The sequence below is a fragment of the Sciurus vulgaris genome (genome assembly GCF_902686455.1).
Source record: "Sciurus vulgaris genome assembly, chromosome: X".
Classification (NCBI taxonomy): domain Eukaryota; kingdom Metazoa; phylum Chordata; class Mammalia; order Rodentia; family Sciuridae; genus Sciurus; species Sciurus vulgaris.
The window spans coordinates 130,515,467-130,536,717 of NC_136471.1; the positions used below are offsets into that span (position 1 = coordinate 130,515,467).

The 21,251-nt window shown below is 40.3% G+C and overlaps 1 protein-coding gene across 3 annotated transcripts; it reads right to left on the reverse strand.

Moving 5' to 3' along the window:
• Nucleotides 1-1,543: 1,543 nt before the first annotated feature.
• On the reverse strand, nt 1,544-16,821 carry MSL3 (MSL complex subunit 3). Of its 3 annotated transcripts, none has more exons than XM_079123566.1 (13): nt 16,661-16,820; nt 15,209-15,291; nt 14,726-14,821; nt 14,352-14,452; nt 13,399-13,484; nt 12,726-12,848; nt 11,981-12,141; nt 11,085-11,243; nt 9,239-9,501; nt 7,600-7,709; nt 4,832-4,931; nt 4,369-4,453; nt 1,544-2,361 (listed from the first exon to the last, which is right to left on the reverse strand). In XM_079123566.1, the coding sequence occupies exons 1-13, from the start codon at nt 16,760-16,762 to the stop codon at nt 2,262-2,264; spliced, it is 1,569 nt and encodes a 522-aa protein (XP_078979692.1). In that variant the 5' UTR covers nt 16,763-16,820; the 3' UTR covers nt 1,544-2,261. The 3 variants fall into 3 exon arrangements, with proteins under 3 accessions (XP_078979692.1, XP_078979694.1, XP_078979693.1); XM_079123568.1 differs by lacking the exon at nt 16,661-16,820 and adding an exon at nt 15,448-16,422; XM_079123567.1 differs by lacking the exon at nt 11,085-11,243 and having other exon boundaries at nt 16,661-16,821.
• Nucleotides 16,822-21,251: the final 4,430 nt, after the last annotated feature.

Here is a 21,251-nt window from a genome sequence, read left to right on the forward strand (position 1 = left end):
AGTACAGACTATAGTCTATGCCTGTAAAAATGCTCTTAACTCTAGTCCCCCAGGAAGGACTACTTTGTTCTTCCTTGTATTTCCAATAACTAGTATTTGGCTGTAAATTGTCAATAAATGTCCAGATGAATTTACCCTTGAAAAGTTGAATCTTAAACAGCAAAGACTACTGAATTACTTAAAAAATAATGGCAAACAGGGTAATTACACTTCCTCAAATGCTTAGAGTTAACAATAGGATGACAGGTGGCACCTTCTGAATATTGATAAATGTTCTTCGACTTCGTTAGTCTACACTATACTTTAGAAACTTATATAACTCCTTGTTCTGAAGTGTTTTTAAATTCACATGTTGTTAACAAAGACCTAGTCTGATACAGATATTATCAAAATATTCTATTTCAATATACTTTCAAATGATTACTTAGAGGAAAACATTGATGCAATGTGATAATAATTGCAAGGTTTGGCAGTAAAGAAATGACTTACAAATCAACAAAGAAAAGGTAATTTCTAATTTTTAAGGATAATCTAAACATTTAAATATTTTTTATCTAAGGAATGAGTTGAAATATTAGTAACATACCATAGAATGATGGATATTTTGAAGAAAATTATTTAAATCAACCTAAGCTGCATAGAATCAACCTATATGAGACGTTATAATTAAGAAATGTCTTAGGAAGAAGTAATCAATTTTTTGTTATTAGAAAAAATTAATTGTATGTAAGTATATAGGTATTCTGAGATACAATCTGTGCTTATTTCATTGGGGACATTAAACTACTATGTTTTTGTAAGGGATATTTTTTTCCTTTTTTTCCAGGCCCTGAATATTACTGATTAAGCTTTTAAAAACAATTCAGAACACAGTGTAGGAACCAGATTTAAGAAGACATTACATAAACCAACTGGAGATGAAATCTGTCATGAACTTGAATACTACTCCAGATTAGTCACCAAAAACTATGATTTTTACTTAACAACTAAATGCACATAAGAGGATATCTACTCAGATTTAGAGGTACTGATTCTCACTGGTCAAAAAGAACAAATCACTTTGATGGAAGTATTTTATAGATTCAAAAATTATTTTTCTGGACCTTGTTGTGCATGATGAATGATCTTTGGAAGTAAAGGTCAACTGAGTTGAGCTACATGAAAAGGCAGGTTTGACATTCAATGTCTGCATGGTACTGCTAGCCATTTTACTAATTTAGAACTTTTTAAACATGTGGAGTGGGGGGGCATGTGAGAGACTGAAATGAAGATTAGAGGGATGACCGTGGAGCCTATCAACTGGAAATTCTGGAGGAGGATAAACTAGTGTTAGCCCGTACAGGTCCAGTCCAGCAACAAGACAGCAAGAACCACAGTAACTTCCAGAAACCACCATCTAGTCATGCTGCCAAGTGAGGCAAAACCAAAGAAGGAAAGTGGAAAAAGGCACAAAGGTAAAATAAAACAGAATTGAAAAGTTACAAGTTAAAGAAGTTAGCCCACTGTTGCCATGCAATAAAAAGGAGAAAACCAGTGCAAAAACTCTCTTGATTCTTTCAAACAAAACAGGCAACACTTTATTTAGATCACCAAAAATAACATTTTATAGAAAAGGAACCATAACATTACACAACAAAGTATAGCTGTAAAATCTCCAACAAGACAGGCAATGCTTTATTTAGATAACCAAAAATAATGTTTCACGGAGAGGGAACTGTTACAAGCAAATGTATAACTGCAAGTTTTCTTTTGCCATCAATATCAATTCCCTCTAAAAGTACTTTTGAGACTATTTTGCACTTTCTAAGTACAAACTACAATTTGTTGGACAGAGTTGCTTAGCCTCCTCTCAAGAATGAAAATAGTTTGCAAAAATATTTTGTTTAATGCTAACAAATAACTAATCAACGTGGTTCTTGCTAATAAACTGCAACATCTACCAAAACAACTCAATCTATGTACAGTTTTATGAACATTTCATGATGCACACAACTGTTCTTTTTTCCTGCCATCACAGATGTCCTGTGCAGCAGCAAATGTGACATCACAGCCATGTTCAGGCACCTAGGAAGTAATTCGTAACAAACAACAACAGTATGTGGGAAACTCAAATAACAGAGCCTGCCACTCCCCGAGCCCTCCAGGGTAGGCCTGGTGTTTGTGCTCTCTGTAAAGAAAGCCGAGCATCTTATCAGTTCTTAACCTGGAGCCCAGAACACAAAGCCAGACAGAGCAACTGTTCTTATAGAACCATTGAAACTTTAATAAATTGCCCTGGGGTTCTTGGTGCTGTAGTGTGCCTCACAGGCAGCAACATAAGCCGACTCTGGGAAGAAGTCGTCATGGTATTCTGCTAAAAACCTGAAGAAAGGAAAAGATGATTCCAATGAGCATCAGTAAGCACAATATTAACTTTCAACCAACTGTAACAATTTTTTTTGTAACTTTTTCGACATTAGGAGAAAAAAAATATCATCTTTATTTCTACATGATTGCTTTCATCACATTTGTCTGGCTTCTATGTTAATTAAAATTTATCTGAAGCCTTTCACCATCACTGGGTATAATAACACCTAAATTCCACTAGGTGGCAGTCTGATTATATGAACACTTTGTGAAGCCTCGGAGAATAGTTTCCTATTTTTCAAACTATAAAAAAAATAACAAATCATAAACTCAATGTCATTTAAGAACTTCACATTGTGTATATTAATGAAGTTATCTGAAAACTGAACTGAATAATTTTGCGTTTTGTGTCCTAAGTTGCCACGCCAAAAGTGTGGAAGTTCCAATTTGCAGTACCAAAGCCCATAAAAAAACTGACTTAAATCTATCTGATGATGGATGTTAAAATGTAGTCAGTCATTCAAGAATCTGAAATATATAGATAATATGTTGACTCAAACTTCAACTGATTTTCCACGAAAAATACTCTTAAGAATGCAATATTCACTAATAAGCTCCTACATGTCTAAATTCCTAAAAATATGCAATACCTTTTTAGGAAAAACTGAGTCAAAATTCATTTGATAGCCATTTCTTTTTTCTTCTGATTGCACACATTTTGCAATCATTACTGAGTCCACTGATTTTAACTAAAAAATTCATATACATTTTTAAGACCTCTGTCTATATTTATTTGTAAATCCTCCCAATTTCTAAAGTTCTATTTTTTTCCCCTGGTACTGGGGATTGAACCCAGGGGCTCTTAACCACTGAGCCACAGCCCCAGACCTTTTACTTTTTATTTTGAGACAGGGTCTCACTAAGTTGCGTAGGGCCTCTCTAAGTTGCTGAGGCTGACCTCAAACTTGTAATCCTCCTGCCTCTGACTCCCGAACTACTGGGATTACAGGCGTGTACCACTGTGCCCAGCTAAACTCCTACTTTTTGTTTTGTGTGGTAAATACTTCAAACTGGAAGGCTTCCATATACTAACTTGTAGCTGTCTCTTCATATTTTCTTGGTATTTGACTTAAGTGTTTTATGTCACATAGATTTATGGATTTGTTTGGGGGGTGCTGGGAGGGAAGAAGGTATTTTTGAAACTTGTTTCCAATAAAATGTTGTAAAGTCTAATTCCTCTCAGGATACTTTATTCCTAATACCTACAGATAAGAATGCTTTTAAACCATGAGACTGATTTCTCTAGGTGGGACTCTTCACTCTGGCAAATCCTATTAAATTAGTGTGGGGTCTACCTAAATGGAGAAGGTGTCCTATAAAGAGAAGAAATCAGGTAGCTAGATTGAGCAAGGTGAGACAAGGTGAAGGTTAGTCCTGAAGACCAAGGTAAGGAAGTGGTCAACAGACATATGAATGGGAGAGGGGGACACTGAATCTGGGTCACAGTCTGGGGGATGAAGATAGGAGGCAGATCCTCAGGTCAAATATAATCCTATCAGAAAACGATGGAATTCAGGAATACTGACATAGACTAGGGATTATTTATCTTAACTCTAAATTAAATGCCAAAATCAAACCCATAAATGCTAATACTTTAGTTAGTTTATGTACACACAACAAAGAACAGTCCTGAGTAAAAACTGTAAAATTGTCAATCTCAATCACTTCTATTTTCCAAAATTTATTTTCTAATTACAAGTTTATCCAACTGTATTCTTCTAGTGACTGAAAAATACTTTACCTCTATAAAATGAGTACCCTTGACTCAGAAACTGGAGAAATTGGGGAAAAACAAATACCAAAACCCAGGGCATTACCATTATGGTTAGAAACCATTTCACTTAAGTAACACTGCTACTATTGAAACTACCACACAGCTGCCTTCCACATGTGCTGAAGAGAAGCTTAGATAAGTCCTATATACAGCAGTAGAGGTAAGTTCTGAGAGAGTAATAAAAATACCTCAGAAAGAGATCAAAGTGCTTCAGTAAAGCCTTCAGATTCTTCTCAGAAAAGGACATCTTTCCAAGGATTTCTGGAAGTTTTACTGCAATAAAAAGGGGCAAACATTTATAATTAGAAGAATATAAAAATGTGTAGGAAACACTCTGGGATCATCTGGATCTTGTCTTTCCTTTTTGGAACCTAAATGAACACCCCACATTATCAAACAATACCTCTTACTGAACAAAGATAGAATAGTGGTACAAATACAAAATACAACTTTTGTGAAATTTAAGATTTATTCAATACTTTTCCTTTGAAGAGATCACCATTGGATGATTGTTTTAGAGCCCCAAATGGAAAGTAAGTATCCACATTAGTCAGATATTTACAGCCTAAATGATAAGATGACATGAATTAATAATTGTTAAAAACAAAGCTAAATGAAAAATGGAATAAGAGAGCAGAAACCAGTTCTTACCAAATAATCGCAACAAATGTTGTGCCCCATAAATATAAGAGGGTGGTGGTGGCTGGTCACCTGGAGGGTAATTGTCAGGCACAAGCTTCCAGGAGAGGACCTGGAAAAACATGAGTTGAATGCTTTCACTATTCCTCATAGAGACACGTCTAATCACCTATATCTTATGATGGTTAATTGTATATGGAGGGAAAAATACAACTATATCAAAACAAACAGAGCCTCATAAAAATAAACAAAATTAAGGGACATAATGATTTCAAATTAAAGAAACATTTGATTTCATATTCTCAAGAGTTGGTCAGTTGGTCCTTTTTCCCTTATTGGAAATCTTACTATGTTAGAAAATGAAGCATTCAAAAGCAAACAAAAAATGTTTTGAGTAATATTTCCATTGTTTTAGAATTCATTAATTTCTTGCAGTTGGAGTCACTATGGAATCTAATTTGAAATTCTAAACCCCTTGAATCAACTAAAAATAGACTTCCAACGAAGTAACTGGTTTTCTTGCCTTTACTGTGAATTTCAGAACTTACAGCTTTTGTTAAAGTAAGAAGTATATTTCAAAACACACTGATGAATTTCCCTGGAAATACATCAGCAAACCAGACACTCAGAGCCTATTCTACTGAGTTGCCACTTTGGCTTTTGCAACATGAAAACTTTAATATGGAAGCAGTCATGTTGAAGGAAACCACCTGAAACAAAGCAGAAGAAAACCCCCAAATACTAGAAGTATTCATTTAACCAACTTGGCAAAATCAAACAGCAGAAGCTCACAAGTACCATGGTGAAGCCATAGTATGCCAGGATGAACGCCTAGCCTTCACTTCAGCCCCTGCCTCATCAGCTCAACTCCCATCACCCTTACACCATCCCAGCACCTAACCTAGTGACCATAGCTGAACCCTGGGAACTGTGTGGACAGTGAGGAAACATTCAAGAAACTGTAATTATCAGTGGCATGCTTTTGTACACGGTGTGTACAAAAGCAGGTCGTTTAGCTAGTTAGCAGATCCACCTTACTAAGTTTTGCAGTGCAGTGCATAATCCCTTATTTATACAAGGTGGATTTTATGCAGAAAAATATTGGGTCTCTAGACAAGGAATTCTCAGTGGTGCATGCCCAGGAACTACCTATGAATCTTAACTAGAAATATCCAGACCCTTCCCTGATGCAGTGGGACAGCAACTGGCATGAGAAGAGCAATCCATGGGACATTAGGATAAGGGACCTGGTTAAAACACCGAGGTAGAGGTGTTAAGGAGGTGGGAAGTCACTAAGGTCTCTTTAGTTCATTTACCAGAAATCATCTTTTGTATGGCCTGCAGCTGTACCAGTAACCACTAGATGGCGGAGTTGCACAGCTGACCAGAGTGGGAATGGTCCTTCCCTGAATATTAGATGCCCTTTAAGAGAAATGCTATTTTCTTTTAATAAAACCTGCAGTGCCTCCTTGTCTGAAAAAAATGTGTTAGAGAATGCTTGTATAAGAATTTATTAATCTATCTTCAACAATTAACATAACACAAATAAGGCTTTCTAGCATCTATATCAGTGTCAGCCAACTGTAGCCCATGGGTCAAATCTAGTTCAAGGTTTATATACTCAAAAAGAAAAGTCAAATGTATAATATTTCATGTTATGTGACAATCACAGCATTCAGCTTCCAGCATCCATGAATTAATGAATTGTGGGGGGGCACAGAGCCACACCCATTTATTTATATATCATCTGTTGCTTTCACACTGCAAGCAGAGTTCAATAGTATCAAAAGAGACTATACTGAACCCTGAAAATATTTACAATCTAACTCTTTACAGAAGTAGTTTACTGGCCCCTGTTTCCAGTATCAGATGCTCTCTGACTACTATAGCCATCTTCCTCTAAGCAACCCTACCAACCCCAAAGAAACAAGGAAATCTCAACCTAAGGGAGATTTAAAGAATATCCAAAGTACTATGACTTCTGAACACCTGAAATGCTCACTAGCTACATCCCCTAAGTGGCTCTAAAAATATTTTAAAAAATTCAAAATGAAATTTTTCATCTGTTAAATGGAAATGTGGTAGAAAGGGCTGTTTTTAGGAATTTAAGGTAATGGGTTCTACTATTTGGCACAATGTTGGCATATGACATGATCTCAAATGGATGACTACTAGGATTACTATTTATAATGTAGGAAATTCAGATGTCTAAAGTAGGGGTCAGCAAATGACAATATGCTGGTCACATCTGGCCAACAACCCTGCCACCTTCTATACTGACCATAAGCTAGGAATGGATTTCATAGTTTTAAATGATTGAAAAGGTAACAAAAGGACAATATTTTATAGCACATGATTTTCATATTCCATTTTCAGTTTCCATAAATAAAGTTTTGTTGGAACACAGAGCACCCATTCTATTTACATATTGCCTGTGACTATTTTGGAGCTGGCTAGTTTTAACAGACACCATGTGGTCCACAAAGCCTAGAAGATTTACTCTCTGGCCCATACCAAAAAAAGTGTTGATGCCTAGTCTACAAAATGAAAATATTAGTATTTCAATAATTGTACTTATTTAAGATAAAGATGAGATCTTTATAGCTGGAATCCTAACAATGTTCTCAGTTTTGAAACCAAAAGCACACTGTTGAGAATAATTCTACAAATATTTTTGTAAATGTTTACAGTAATAGCAGCATGATACTTGAAGACCCTAGGATTCAAACAACCACAAATGGTAAAAGAATCACTGGAGATAAACATCAAACACTCTTTACCTCATTTATTTCATTAGTTCTTCTCCCTTCAAAGCCAGCAAACACAGCACTTCCTTCCTTACTAGGAGTCAGAGGAATAGGAGAAGATGATCTGCTATGAACCGGTGTCTCTTCAAAAGAAAAAGGTATTTGCTTATAAATTATACGGCAATTGAATTAAGGAATATCGTCAAGACTTATAAACAGCAGAACAAAAATCTAAAGTCAGTGCTCAGAACAATAAGGCTTTTCTCTTGTAAAAGATAGCACTAGAAAATTATTTGGTTCAAAAAGGAATAAAGTAGTAATACATGCCAGAGTGTGGAGGAATCTTGAAAACATGCTAAATGAAAGGAGTCAGTCACAAAGGGCCACATATTATATGATTCCATTTCTATGAAAGGTGCAGGACAGGCAAATCCATAGAGAGAAAGTAGATTAGTGATTGCAAGGAGCTTGCAAAAGGAGGAAATGGGAACTGAGTGCTAATGGGTACAGGGCTTCTTTTGAGGGTGTTGAAAATGTTTCAGAATCAACTGTAAAGATGAATGCACAACTCTTTGAATACACTAAAACCCACTGAATTGTACACTTTAAATGGGTGAATTGTATGGTATATGGGTTTTACTTCCATAGACTTCTTAAAAAAGATGGTATCACTGAGCCATTTACTTTAAAATGGTTAAATTTTACGTGTAAATTTTGCCTCAATAGATAAAAAATGCCAAGAAAGAGAAAAAGCTGGCACTTCATGTTTTAGGATTTTTTTAAATGGGTGTGTCTTTTACTCTTCCCAGCTGAACTCCCAATCTTCAATTCATACTTGATAATCACCTACATATATATTATATGATTCCATTTATATGAAATGGATGAAGTCATTTTTCTATAGGAAAATCTATAGAGATTAATGGTTGCCAATGATATGGGGAGGGCAAATGAGGAGTGACTGCTAATGCATATGGGATGTCTTTTATGTAGTGATACAAATGTCTGGAACTAATTTTGGTGATGGTTTCACAGTTCTGAATATACTAAAAACCACTTGGAATGGGTAAATTTTATGGTATGTAGATTATATCTCAATAAAACTGATAAAATAGCATCTGAATTATTATTATTCAAAAGCATTTAAAATATTTTTTAGTTGTCAATGGACTTTTATTTTATTTAATTTATTTGTTTTCATATGCTGCTGAGGATCGAACCCAGTGCCTCACACATGCTACACAAGTGCTCTACCACTGAGCCACAACCCCAGTCCTCCAAAGGATTTCTGAAAAGTTAGGTCTCGAATATAAGAACAAAATCAAAATAATCCACTAGAACTGCTCATTTTGAATATATCATTAGAAGTATACAAAACATAGAATTCTAATAATTCAATTTGCTCCCAAGAAGTGGTAGAGATAGTAAATAAGAAAAGCGCAGGACACAAAGCCCAGCCCAGCTCTACCACAGAGTTGCACTGTGTACTACTTTGTCTTTTTATGGCTTGGTTTCCCCCGCTGGAAAGTGGGTGGCCTAATGGAATCCAGACCATATCCTAGGAAACATATGTACTGTCCATATAGACAGGGACTTAGTGTGTGACCTGGCCCAGACTGAGCACAAAGAAGTGGCAGGTCTCCTTAGCCGGGGATCCCAGGACGGAACCTACTCTTTTCCAGGTGCAGGAACAACTTGGGCATGCTGGCAGACGTGTCCTGCTGCCTTCTCTTGGGCTGAGGTGAAGCGCTGCTCTCAGATAGCCTGTCACAGTTGGTGCTATGGCGTGTGGACCGCCTCAGAGACTGCAATGCTTCCGGCTCAGCTTTGCGCCTCTTGGGGGTGGCTGGTTCACCAGTGGTGGGCTGACTCTCTGTGGACTGTGGTGTAGATGGATTCAGCAAAGGTGGGCTTGGAGAGAGCTCTTCCTGGCTCCTGGGCAATGAGGAGAAAATGTAGCACACAGCTACCATGTCACACGCAGTCACTCTGCAGAACCTGGCAGCTTCTTAAAGGGCCTCCTAAAGCCAGAACTGGAAGTTTTCTCCCAAATCCAGGAGTGCTCTATATCTATGCCTCCAAGTGTGCCAAAATATGTACTTTTTTGAAGAGTCACTAAATAGATGAAGTCATTTGAACCCTTGCCATAACTTTTCAAGGTATGCTGGCATTAAAGATTGTGATGCCCCTTTTATATTTTCTGAGATCAGTAGCTCTCATATGGGAACAATTTTTTCCTAATAGGGGACAGCTGGCAATGTATGGAGACAGTTTGGGATGGCACAACTAAAAGAAGGTGAGCTACTGCTATCTAGCGAGGGGGTCAGGAATGCTGCTAAAGATCCTACATTGCACAGGACAGCCTCCACCTCAAAGATCCAGTGCAGAACATCAGTAGGGCTGAGACTGAAAAATCCTGGTCTAGGCAAGAATAATATGATGTCATCTCATCAAAATGAAACTGCCAGCAAGACTTGAAAAAGTCACAAGTATTATAGAGAGTTCACCCTGGACACTGGGAATCTCCAGGTGTGGAGTAGACCATGGGGACATCAACACAGGTCCCCAGTGAGTTTCAAAGACCTCTCAGCTAAGGTGAAACTGACATAAGGAAAAGAAGGGAAGAAGAAAGCCACCAAAAGAGATGGTAGAGAGACAGGCAGAGAATTAAGAGAGCCAGGAACCATGAAGACCAAGGGAGAAATCCCCAGGAAGACTCGCGCACAAAAAAAGACCAAGGGAGAATGGGAGGGAAAAGTTGGCTGATGTAAAGCCCAGCCTATGGCAAGTGGGAAGTTATTTGTGCCCTTATAGGAAGTGATTAGTGGAGTACTGGTAGGTTAAAGCAGATGGTAAGGGTTAGGAGAGATGAACAAATGAAAGCCTTGAGAACAGGTCACCCTTTCAAGAAGAGAGGGGTGAGAGAGAGAGTCTAGCATTACAGAGATTAAGGATAAAGATTTCAAGTTGGAGTGTTTTTCCTCCCAAAGAACAGAGTATGAAGCATGCTTACTTATCAAGGGAAGAAAATGGTGACATAGCAGACCAAGAGGGGAACTAACTTTTACTAAGGGCCAAAAGTTGCTCATTTAATACCAGAGAGACAGATGCCCATTCCATTTACAGAGGCAAACACCAGAGGCTCTGAAGGAACATTTCCAAGTGACACACAACAAGTGAGGGAGCTCAGGTCAAGCCTACACTTTCCACCCTTCTTGGTCTGTGCTCTCTTCACCTATCCCCCACTGTCTTCTGAAAGACGGGACAGCTGCTTGCAATCCCACCTGAATTCTCTACACTGGAATTTTCCCTTGGAAGAAAAATCTTCTGGAGCCATGAGAAAATGAATAGCAACTTTAGCTTACCCAGGAAAAAAATAAATTACCAGTGTGGGAACTTTTAAATCTTTCCCCTCCTCCAAACATTGGACCCACAGCATAAGATTGTACTCTTCCAAAAAGGATTTTAATATGTTAATGCTGACATCTGACGGTGAAAGTGCAAGGTATATACCTTACCTATTAGTGTTTGTGGCACTTTCCTTAATTGGAAGAAAAAATTTAGACGAAGTAACCTTTTTATACTGAGCTTGTTCATATGGGTAAAGCAAAACCAGTGGGAGAGTGTAATCAAAGGTTATTCTTAATCCATCCACCATCTCCTTACAAAGGTCAACACTGGGAGGAGCAAAAAGAAAAGATAAGAGATGCAATAATGTAACAGGTAGTCTTTAAATTTTCACAACAAAGTTCTTAATCCAGAAAACTTTTAAACTTCAACATTATAAATTACACCAACACCTATAAAGAATAAAATGAATCTACAGATGCTAACAATAAATGATTAAATAGGGACATAGATCCATAATATAAAGTGCAGAAAGTACATTAGCAACTTTAACTTACCTATTTAACACAAATAGGTTCAATGTTACTTGTGAAGATCCAGAATCTTGGGCTACTGAGAGTGGACAACTGGACAGAACCCACCAGACTCCTAACCCCTGCTTCAACTCTGACACTCTACCTCTCTGACTCTGGTCCAGTCAGGTTGGGTAGGCAAGGCAGGATATGAGGATGGCTACTTTGACTAGAATAAAGACCTGTTTGGAAACAAGCTTTGATCAAACTCACATTGCCCATTCTGGTGCATGACACCACTGAAAATACTGGTCTCAGTGCCAAGGTGGTACACTCTCAAAGCATCCAGGCCAGATGTGCAAAGAGAGTTTTCAAAGAATTCACAAAGAACAATATTTTGCTATGGTTATTCAAGGAGTTAGTAATACATTATTAAATTATACACAAAATAAATTCAAAATTACTGAACAGAGAAAGGAATTCCCTAGTCTAAACAGGAACAGCTTTTTTAACACATAACAAGAATCACAAGACACAAACATGCCAGTACTCACTTCTTTTCTGCTGGGACGTAATGTACATTCATGTTGGCGTGTACCATAGCATGATGGTGACGAGGCCTCTCATTGGCAGAAAAGGCTGCATTAATAGCAAAATGCTTCACATAGGATTCCAAAATAGTTATGATGTTGGTCTGGCATGGAAGTTTCACTAACTGTTAACAAAAATATAAACATCTGATGTATGTATCCCATGATAATAAACTATATATTCCAAGAAAGTGTGGTTGTACCTCTTTAACTTTTTAATTCAAAAATAAAGCAAAGTCGATTCTGCTTGAATAAAACATTTTAGAATAAACAAGCACTGAAACTCTGTGATCTTTTTTCTATCATATCCTCATGTTGATTACACTGTTGCTTTTTGGAGGAGATGTAAGCAGTGATTCTCAATCTTAGTGTTAAATCAGAACAACTCTGGGAGCCTCTACGAGTACACTCACAGAGGCCCCTGTCACAGGTCAAATAGTAATCTCTCAATTGAAGCCCAGGCATCAGAGTCTGGAAAGCTCCCTAAAGGCCTGAATGGGCAGCCAGTGCAGCATGAATTTTGACTTAATCTGAAACACAACACCATGATTAGCAAATTTTCCAACCTGACTCAGCTTAAAACCAAAAATGTAAAGTTCATTCCTCCAAGCTTCTCAATTGTTGGAGACTGTGACTGCAAAATACAGTTAAATGAAAACACTCTAATTATTCTGTTTTATATATTTTCTTACACATTCTCCCCTCTTACCCGTTTCCTCCTGTTAATATAGTAACAATCATCCTCAAGCTGCTTCTTCAGAACTTCAGGGATGTCTATAGTTATTGTCCTTTCTTCCATTTCCTTTTTTGTTTGCAGCTCTAGTTCTTCTTTCTGCAATATCACAATTCCATTTTAATTATTTAAAAGAATAGCAGAGTCTATGGCCGAAAATAGGCTAGTAGGTTAGAGCCTGCTATGAAACAAACCCAGTGAATTATCAACATGCACATGTTGCCCTGGGTTCTAAGTATGCTAAAGGTCACAAGTTAATTTGTTCTAGGATATTAACTATGTTGCAGATGCTTATTTGTTTCTTCTTCATTTAAGTTTATCACTGGAGTTATGTTAACTTTGCAAGCAGGCAGAAGAGCCCAAACTCTGTTGTGCTCCATTAAAAAAGTCATCATTACAAAATGCAGCTCACAATTTTATTGGGAAAGAAGAGACAGTTTGTGGAAACACTTCCTGAGTATAAGGAGTCACTGAGAGACTCATCTAGTGACTATAAATAAGGATTGCTTTTCTTAAAATGTCAAGCAAATTTTATTTTGGTTTAAAAATATATCTTTAGAAAATCGTTCATAATTGCAGAATTTTATTATGAAATTTACCACTAAAATATATAATAAAGACAAAGTTCTTATGACAAAAACATTTTTACCACTTCAGTCTTTTCTTCAATATCACTTCCTTCACTTATTTCTTCATCCTTTTCTTCACCACTGTCATCAGAGGAACTGCTTATGGCTAGGTGAAAGAAAACATCAGACAAATTTTATTATATATTTTGCCAACTCTTATGCTTACAAAGTTTAGGTATAGTGTGCATCCTACCAAAAATGATGATCTGCAATCCTGCATATATTTTAAATGCTGAATACAAATACTGTGCTGAAGAGAAATTTATTGTGACAAATGTAACACCAACTTCAATGGATATAAAAATAACATGGGCCAATGATCTGAAAGTGTTTTTTCAGCTAGGATCCAACAGTTCCCTGTTGGATTTATAAATACTGGAGGTTCTGAGAAAAGAATGAATCATAAGAAAGGACCTGTGAGGGGTTCACTGGTCAAAAAGACAGTGGTTAAGAGTATGACTCTGATAAGGTCTCATTACTGAATTGCAAACTTATCATGTTGATGTCACTTTAATTGTCAACAACAAAAGAGGCACATATCATAGAGATACTCCGTAACTTATAATGGGGTTATGTCCATCAAAAGTTGCAAACATCCTAAATTGAAAATGCATTGAATACACCAAACCTATGAAATATCATACCATGCTACCTTAAATGTGCTTCAAATAGGTACCTTAGTCTTCAGTTGGGGAAACTCATTTAACACAAAGCTTATTTTAATAAATGTACTAAGTATATTGTGTAATTTTTGAACATGGTTCTGAAAGTGAAAAGCAGAATGTTTATATGGGTGTGCTTTCACACCATCATAAAGTCAAAAAATCCTAAGTTGGAGACCATCTAAAAATAATGAGTTTCCAATATTTCCCTGTGTACAATTTCTGTGAATCTTCCCCTCAGTCGGTCCTGAAGTATGAAAACACTAGGTAAAAGTTTGTTTTGTCAAAGAAAAGGAAACCAAGTCACTCACAATTTTCATCATTTTCATCTTTTTCTTCAACAGGGAGGCTTTTTAAGACAGAGTCAACACCAGGTAACCTACAGCGCTTCTTCTTTCTTCCTGTGCTTCTCCTGAAAAAAAAAAAAAAAAGAGTGAACATAACTGAAATACATCTTAACACTGATTATTCTTAAATATCTCAGAAACTGAACTTCATAATATAAATGGTAATCTCCACTTCAGAAACACTTAAAATTTTAGGATATCATAGAAAATCTTCATTTACACACTTAAAATATATAAAATTACTTAATAAACATTTTTATTACTTTTAAACCATAAAAATTCAAAACTAAGGAAATATGCATTGAATAACATTTATGCCATGATTTGTGTATTCTTACAGGCGAGCTACAGCTTTTCTTGCCAATTTACGCTGTAATCTACGATTTTCATCAGTATCACGAAGCACATGATCTTCGGCTGCCCATCTATCCCAGCTAATTAAACAAAAAAGAAGAGGTTGGAAAATTCAGTATTTTATTTTGATATAAAAGAAACACTAAAAGCATCTTAGAAGTGCCCCCAAATTATTGACATTATAGAAAATGATATAGAAACTTGAAAATCACAAAGAGGATGCAAATAAGCTGAAAAAAGTAACAGTCAGACCCAGAAATAACTTGGGTTTCCAGAATCACTCACAGAGAATTCAAATATAATGGACTTAAAAGTAATCATTCCCCCAGAACAGGCAAGCTTTGAGAACAAAGCAGAAACAGGAAATGAAACTTTTTTACAAGTGCTTCCAAAACTTAAAGAAGTTTGCAATGTTCTCATGCTATAAAAACAATAGATATTCAGTCTGGCTTAAAGAGCACACTCACCTTCTGTTCCAACCATTAAAATGGATCAGATATTCTGGGATCTTTCTGCCTTTTTCGTCTTTCCCAACAATAACATCGACAATCTGAAGCGAGGAAATATTGCCCACGAACGGCAAAACACACAGAGAAGTATAAGTTAGATCAGGAAAACTAGATCATAGTCCTTTTTTAAAAGAAAAGAAAGCACTCTCTCCTTTTTTAGACCGAGAGCTGGGTTGAAACATTTTTCCTTTCAATACCATTTTTTTTTCCTGAGTGGATGCCTCAAAATAGGAAACATCCGTCCAACCACACTGTGATTGGTCTTTGAGTTTGAGATTGGGTGAAGTTTCTGAAGCCATTGGCCGGCTGATTTGTCACTAATGAGAGTCCAGACCACACAAGAGAACTGCAGCCCTGAGACCTCTGGGAGTTGTAGTCTCCCTCGCTCTGCTGTATCCAACTCCCTGATGGGCTGTCAGATTTTGACACCCCTCCCAGTTACATCCCAGGAAGGAACACCTGGCGCAACAAGGGGGCGTGTCCCCCCTTGAGAGACTCAGGGGCGGGGCTGGAGGAGGCTTAGTAAAGGGACTTAGAACATAAAACAGAACAGAGACCTTGAAGTGTCCTCACAGAGGGTGCCGCCTAAGCATTACTAAAGTCCTACCCCGGGCCTCCCCGACTCTGCACCAAAGGCTTCGTTCTAGTGGCTCAAGGGACAGGGAACAGACCCGACCCCCGAAGCACCAAAATACATTTTCCTTAAGCACACAGAACTTCAGTGCCTACTCCAGCCGGCCATTCAGACCTACAAGATATGGTTAGGACCCCACAGACATAAGTGGATGGATCACGGGATGAGGTTCTGCCCGGACATGTCGAGACCCACACAAATCCTTCAGGGGACACGAATGTCAATGCTGTCAGGGCCTGGGGGTTCAAGACACTGGGTCAATCTTGCCCTTAGAATGGGGTCACAGCCTATGGGAGGGATCGACCCCAAACCCGACTATAGGTCCCAGGGAACGAGGTTGAGAGTTGGTAGCCAGTGCTGTGGACCTAAGGATTAAGACCTGGGTTAGGTGGCTAGGGTGGCCCCAGGGGGCCCAGGCGGCGCTGGACCGCAAAGGATTAGAAGAAACTTATCGCAAGAGCAGAGACTAGGCGACAGCACATCTACATATGCGGCCCAAGTTGGAGCCGCAGGCTCAAACTGCCATCCCGGCCTCGCGACCGCGCGAGCACGGTACAGCACTGCAGGAAGCGGAAGCGGAAGCATCTTGGGCCCCCCGCCCCGACTACTGCGCGCGGCACCCCACGAGCGCCCCCTGCTGCCCAGCCTGTCCGCGCAGGCCGGGGAGCCCCGCCGCTCCCCCGTCTCCGCGCCGCTGACCGCCCCCGCCCCTGGCCCTGCCTCCCATCGCCGGGGTCCCCGGCCCACTCCTCCTCCCTGTCCCTCCGCGGCGGCACCTTGGCATCGTACAGCACTCGCGCCTTGGTTGGGTCAGGCTCGAAGCACAGCACTTTCTCCCCAGAGTGGAATTTAAATTTCATGCCCTCGCTTGCGCTCATTTGCTCATCGTGGCGGAGGGCGAGGCTCCGGGGCGGGCGGAGCGCGCGCGGTGGGGAAGGGCGGGCGGGGAGGCGGCGCTCCGCGGCCGGGGGGGGCCGGGAATGGCGGAGGCTGCGGCCGCCCCGCCCTCGGCCCCTCCTCCGGCCACCCCGCGCCACAGCGGGGACCTGGGAGACGCCGGGCGCGCGCGTTTCCCCCCGGGCGCGCCCCCGCCTGTCCCCGCTGGGGCTCCCCGAGGGATGCGGGCCGAGAGCGCGACCCCCTGGCCGAGATCTTCCAGCAGAACGGCCCCTCTGGACCCCATGGGAAAGGGTCCCTGCGGCCTCCAGGCTGCGCCCACGTGCGCGCGGGGTCGTCACCCCGGATGCGAGCTCTCCTTCTGGGGCGTGGGGGACGCTTAGGGAGAGAGCCAGTCTGGGGTGGGCACCAGGCGGCGGGGAAGCTGGATGGCGTCTGCCCCCAGGAGCTGCCCGGCCGCGCGCGCGCGCGTCAGCCCCCTTGGCAGAGCTGCGCGCTGATGAGTGTGGCCACGCGAGAAGGACGCTGTGCTGGAGTTGGCTGGAGACAGGCTGTGGCCTTGGGCGAGGGGAGGAGGACATTCCGGGCAGTGAATAGAACACTTGGTCATCCTTCCGAGAGGACAAGCAGGTGGCAGGCAAGGAGCCCCCGAGTGACGAAGCAAGCAGTGGACTGCGAGGCAGATGGGTCCTTAAAGGGTCGTTAACATCTTATGTGTCAGCTTCCAGCAGTCCGGAATTGCACCCTCATGGTCTGTCTTCAGTAGATCAAAAACTCCCTTCAGACTGGAAGCACCATTGAGACCGCTGTTAACGCGGTACCTGCACAGAGGGGGTGCTCAGTAAATACAAGATGAACGAATGACGAGTGATGAGAGCCTTGAGGGCAGACCTCCAGAGACAGTAGGGGAAAGCCACTGAGCAGTGTAGTTATTGGATTGAGACTGGGCTGGAGAGCAGCATGAAAGCTAATCTCTGCAGTCCTTGTGAACAGCCACTTTCCCCACACTACTCTGTCCTTGTCTCCAGAAAATTGCTCTTGCCTCCCTTTCCCCACTATTCCTTCCTTCCCAGATTCCGGATACATATTCTTCACATTTTAGCTTGGGCATTGCCAAGAGAAAATCCCTCAGGCTTCCCAGAACGAATAATATAACCCTCCTGTGTTCCCTCTCAGCACTCTACTTACCCTTTTCTTGCATTTATTGCTCTGCAGTAGAATGGGTTGTTCATTTGCAGGATGCCCTCATTAAGATGGTAAGCTCCTTGAAGCTGGGGGTGGGATGTATCTCATTCAGTTCATCATTGTATACTCCTAGCACACAATAAATATTTAATGAATGAATAGATTGCAGATTTATGAAATACAATGCATAAAACTCAGTGACCAATTGAATATGAAGGAGGGGAGGGAAGGAGGAATCTTGGGAGATTTCCAGGTTTTCTGGTATAAGGAGCTCTGTGAGTGAGGGCTCCACTGGCCAGAATAAAGGCTGGAGAGAGGAAGGACCTGTTGGAGGAAGATGGCCAAATAACGACCTGTGCTAAGGTTATATAGCATAGAAGCCAGAACTAGAACCAGGATTCCTTTTCAGGGATGAGAAGAGAGGATGGTCCTGTTCCCCACAAATGGCAGGAGTTTTGACACATAGTTAATTGCATGTCATTTGTAAACCATGACTGAAGTATTAACATTGTTCTTGCCCTTAAATGAAAAGTTCTACTCTAGCCTCTATCCTTTTGGATGCAAGTCTTTAGATGCTTTATTTTGTTTCCATTTCCACACTAAATGTCACTGAGCATTGCCTCTTTCTCTGCCCTGTCCCCCCGCCCAAAGCCCAAGAAGCTAAAAGCCTCCAGGGGCCTAAAAGATATACATTCTGCCAATGCCAGCACCCCCTGTAGCCCTTCTCTGGGTTAGGATCCACTGGAGAGGTCCCTATCTCTAGCAGAGTGGGGCAGTCTTTGCCTTCTGGGGCATAAAGGTAGAGAACATGGTGAGCTCTATAATTTGTTCTATGTGATCCAGTTCTATGATTGTCATTGTCCTAGTTTGTGACCTTGTACAAGTGATTAGTCTGTGATGCTGTTTTTTAAATGTTTTAAATGAATATAATGACTACTACCTGGTAGGGTTGTTTAAGGAATAAATATTCAGTGTACAGGGTTTTGTATAGTGACAGGCATATAAGTTCAGGTCAATATTTACTGTTGACATTAGGTGTTTCTCATCTATTTTTCCTGGTCCTACATTCATTCATGAAATAAATATTTATTGGATCTCTTGGGTGCTGTGTGCTGGACACACAAAGTAGAATACATACATTATCCCTGACCTCCGAGATGGCATAGTTGAGGATGGCAGAGCAGCATGCAAGCAAATTGGAGTTTTATGGGTACCAGGATAAAGCTGTTGTGAATTAAAGAGAGGTATGCCCTTACTTCTTCCTAGGAGGAAGGACAATGTCTCTTTCAGAGAGGAAGTTACTCATGAACTGAAATCTTGAAGGTGTTTTCTTCATTTTTCAGTTTTCATAAGGGATCAGGGAATTAAGACAGTCATTAAGATTATTTTAACAAGTTACTTCGCATTATGTCAGCTAGTGGGCGACTAACCTAGGTGATCCTTTCTCTTAGCTATAGCAATGTGAATTCAACCGGCCATTTAATCAGTTGTGTCCCTGTCCCATCCCTGTCCACCAGTTTTTATCTTTATTTTTAAATTTTATTTTATTTTTGAGGTGGGGTCTGTGTTTCCCTGGACTGGCCTGGAACTCCTGAGTTCAGATCATCCTCCTGCCTCAGCCTACTACGTACTTGGCATGGGCCCCCGCGCCCAGCAGCGGAGCTCCAGTGTAGTTCAGATGTTTGCCTTCCCCTGCTCTCGAGGTACTTCCTTCCAGGCTGCCGGCCTGGGTGAAACTTGATTAGGCTTCTCCACGACTCCCCTGGGGATACATTTGTAACAGCTGGGGGACTTTTAACACTACTGTTGCCAGGCTTTGAAATTTTGTTTCCACATCTCACAGGTGACGTCAATAAGTGAGCACAGACACGGTTTTCTAAACCAATCACAATAAGCCCTTTTCCCTAGCAGCGATTGGTTTAGGCGTGACCATGTGATACACTTCTGGCCAATGAGAACTTTCCATGGCGAGAACAGGAGGGGAAGAGTATTTATGGAAAAGATTTTTCCCCTCCAACTCCCAAAAGAAAATGCAATATCTGCTCTTACTTACTGAGCATCGTTGCCTGCGGGGAACGTAAGTGCTGCAGTCATCTTGGCACCATGGAGCTGGCCATCGCCACTGAGGCTTTGAGGATGAGAGAGACCAAAGGTAGGGCTTCCTTACCTGGGTCATTAATGCATCCTTGAGGCCCTGACTCACTGAGTTAACTAAACCTGCTGCCTAACTCCAGGCTTCTTGCTATGTGGCATAAAATACCTGTGCATCCCTAAATATCCTGAATACTCCTCTTCTGCAGTTTTCAAGAGCTAAATTATTGGCATCTAGTGTTAACTATACTGCTAATTTTAGTGATATTAGTGAGCTGAACCCTCAACAATAAGAATGCATTTTTCTCTGGTTGTCTAGACATAATGGTGTATTTGAGATAGAATTTCATAAATATTCAGGAGTAAATAAGCTTCAGTAATGAAATTTAAACCTAATCACCATTTATGATATGGTTTTAATTGGAACATCTATTTTATTTTTGACCCAAACTTTAATTTCTGGGCCAGTCCATTTATAAAATAAGAGCAATCCTTTACCTTCTACCTAGATAACTTTATGATTATATACATTTTTGTCTATGGTATTATGCAGACAATTGTTTTAAGAATGTTTGTGGTTAATGAATATTCTGATACAAAGGTGTATTGATCCTTTTACAGAAGTTGCAATGATTTTTGATACTTGTTGATGTTTCTCAAATCAAGTGGGAATGACCTCCATTGCTTGTTGGCTCTCATCCATGGTGGTTTGGTTTTGTTTTTGTACTGGGGATTGAAGCCAGAGGGACTGTACCACTGAGCTACATCCCTGCTTTTTTTTTTTATTTATTTGCTTACTTATATTTTGAGACAGGGTCTTGCTAAGTTGCTTAGGGTCTCACTAAATTGCTGAGGCTTGCCTGGAATTTGAGATCCTCCTGTCTCAGCCTCCCAAGTCTCTGAGACTACAGGCATATGCCAACATACCTGGCTCCCAACCAAAATTCTTCAAATGATGTAAGTACATAGTTGCAAAGAGATCCAAGTTCCCTAAATTGTAGTTCTACAATGAAGAAAGGCTTCCAGAGTATTACCATCAGTGCCCTCCAGCCTGAGATGGTCAGGAACACACTTGTTTTACATAAGCAAATTGGATTTACTGCTCATTTCAGCCACGGAGAAGGTGCATCACAGGAGCTGTAGGCATCTCAGGGAGGGTTAGAATAGGCTCATTGGAAGATTTGGACTTGTGTT

Bases quoted from the DNA above. Each gene is read 5' to 3' on its own strand.
- MSL3 (XM_079123566.1), bottom strand. From the start codon at position 16,762: ATGAGCGCAAGCGAGGGCATGAAATTTAAATTCCACTCTGGGGAGAAA. The intron at 12,142-12,725 runs GTAAGAGGGGAG...TTTTGTTAACAG, and splicing joins ATATTAACAGGAGGAAACGG to TTAGTGAAACTTCCATGCCA. The intron at 7,710-9,238 runs GTAGGTTCCGTC...TTTCTTTTGAAG, and splicing joins GTTCCTGCACCTGGAAAAGA to AGACACCGGTTCATAGCAGA.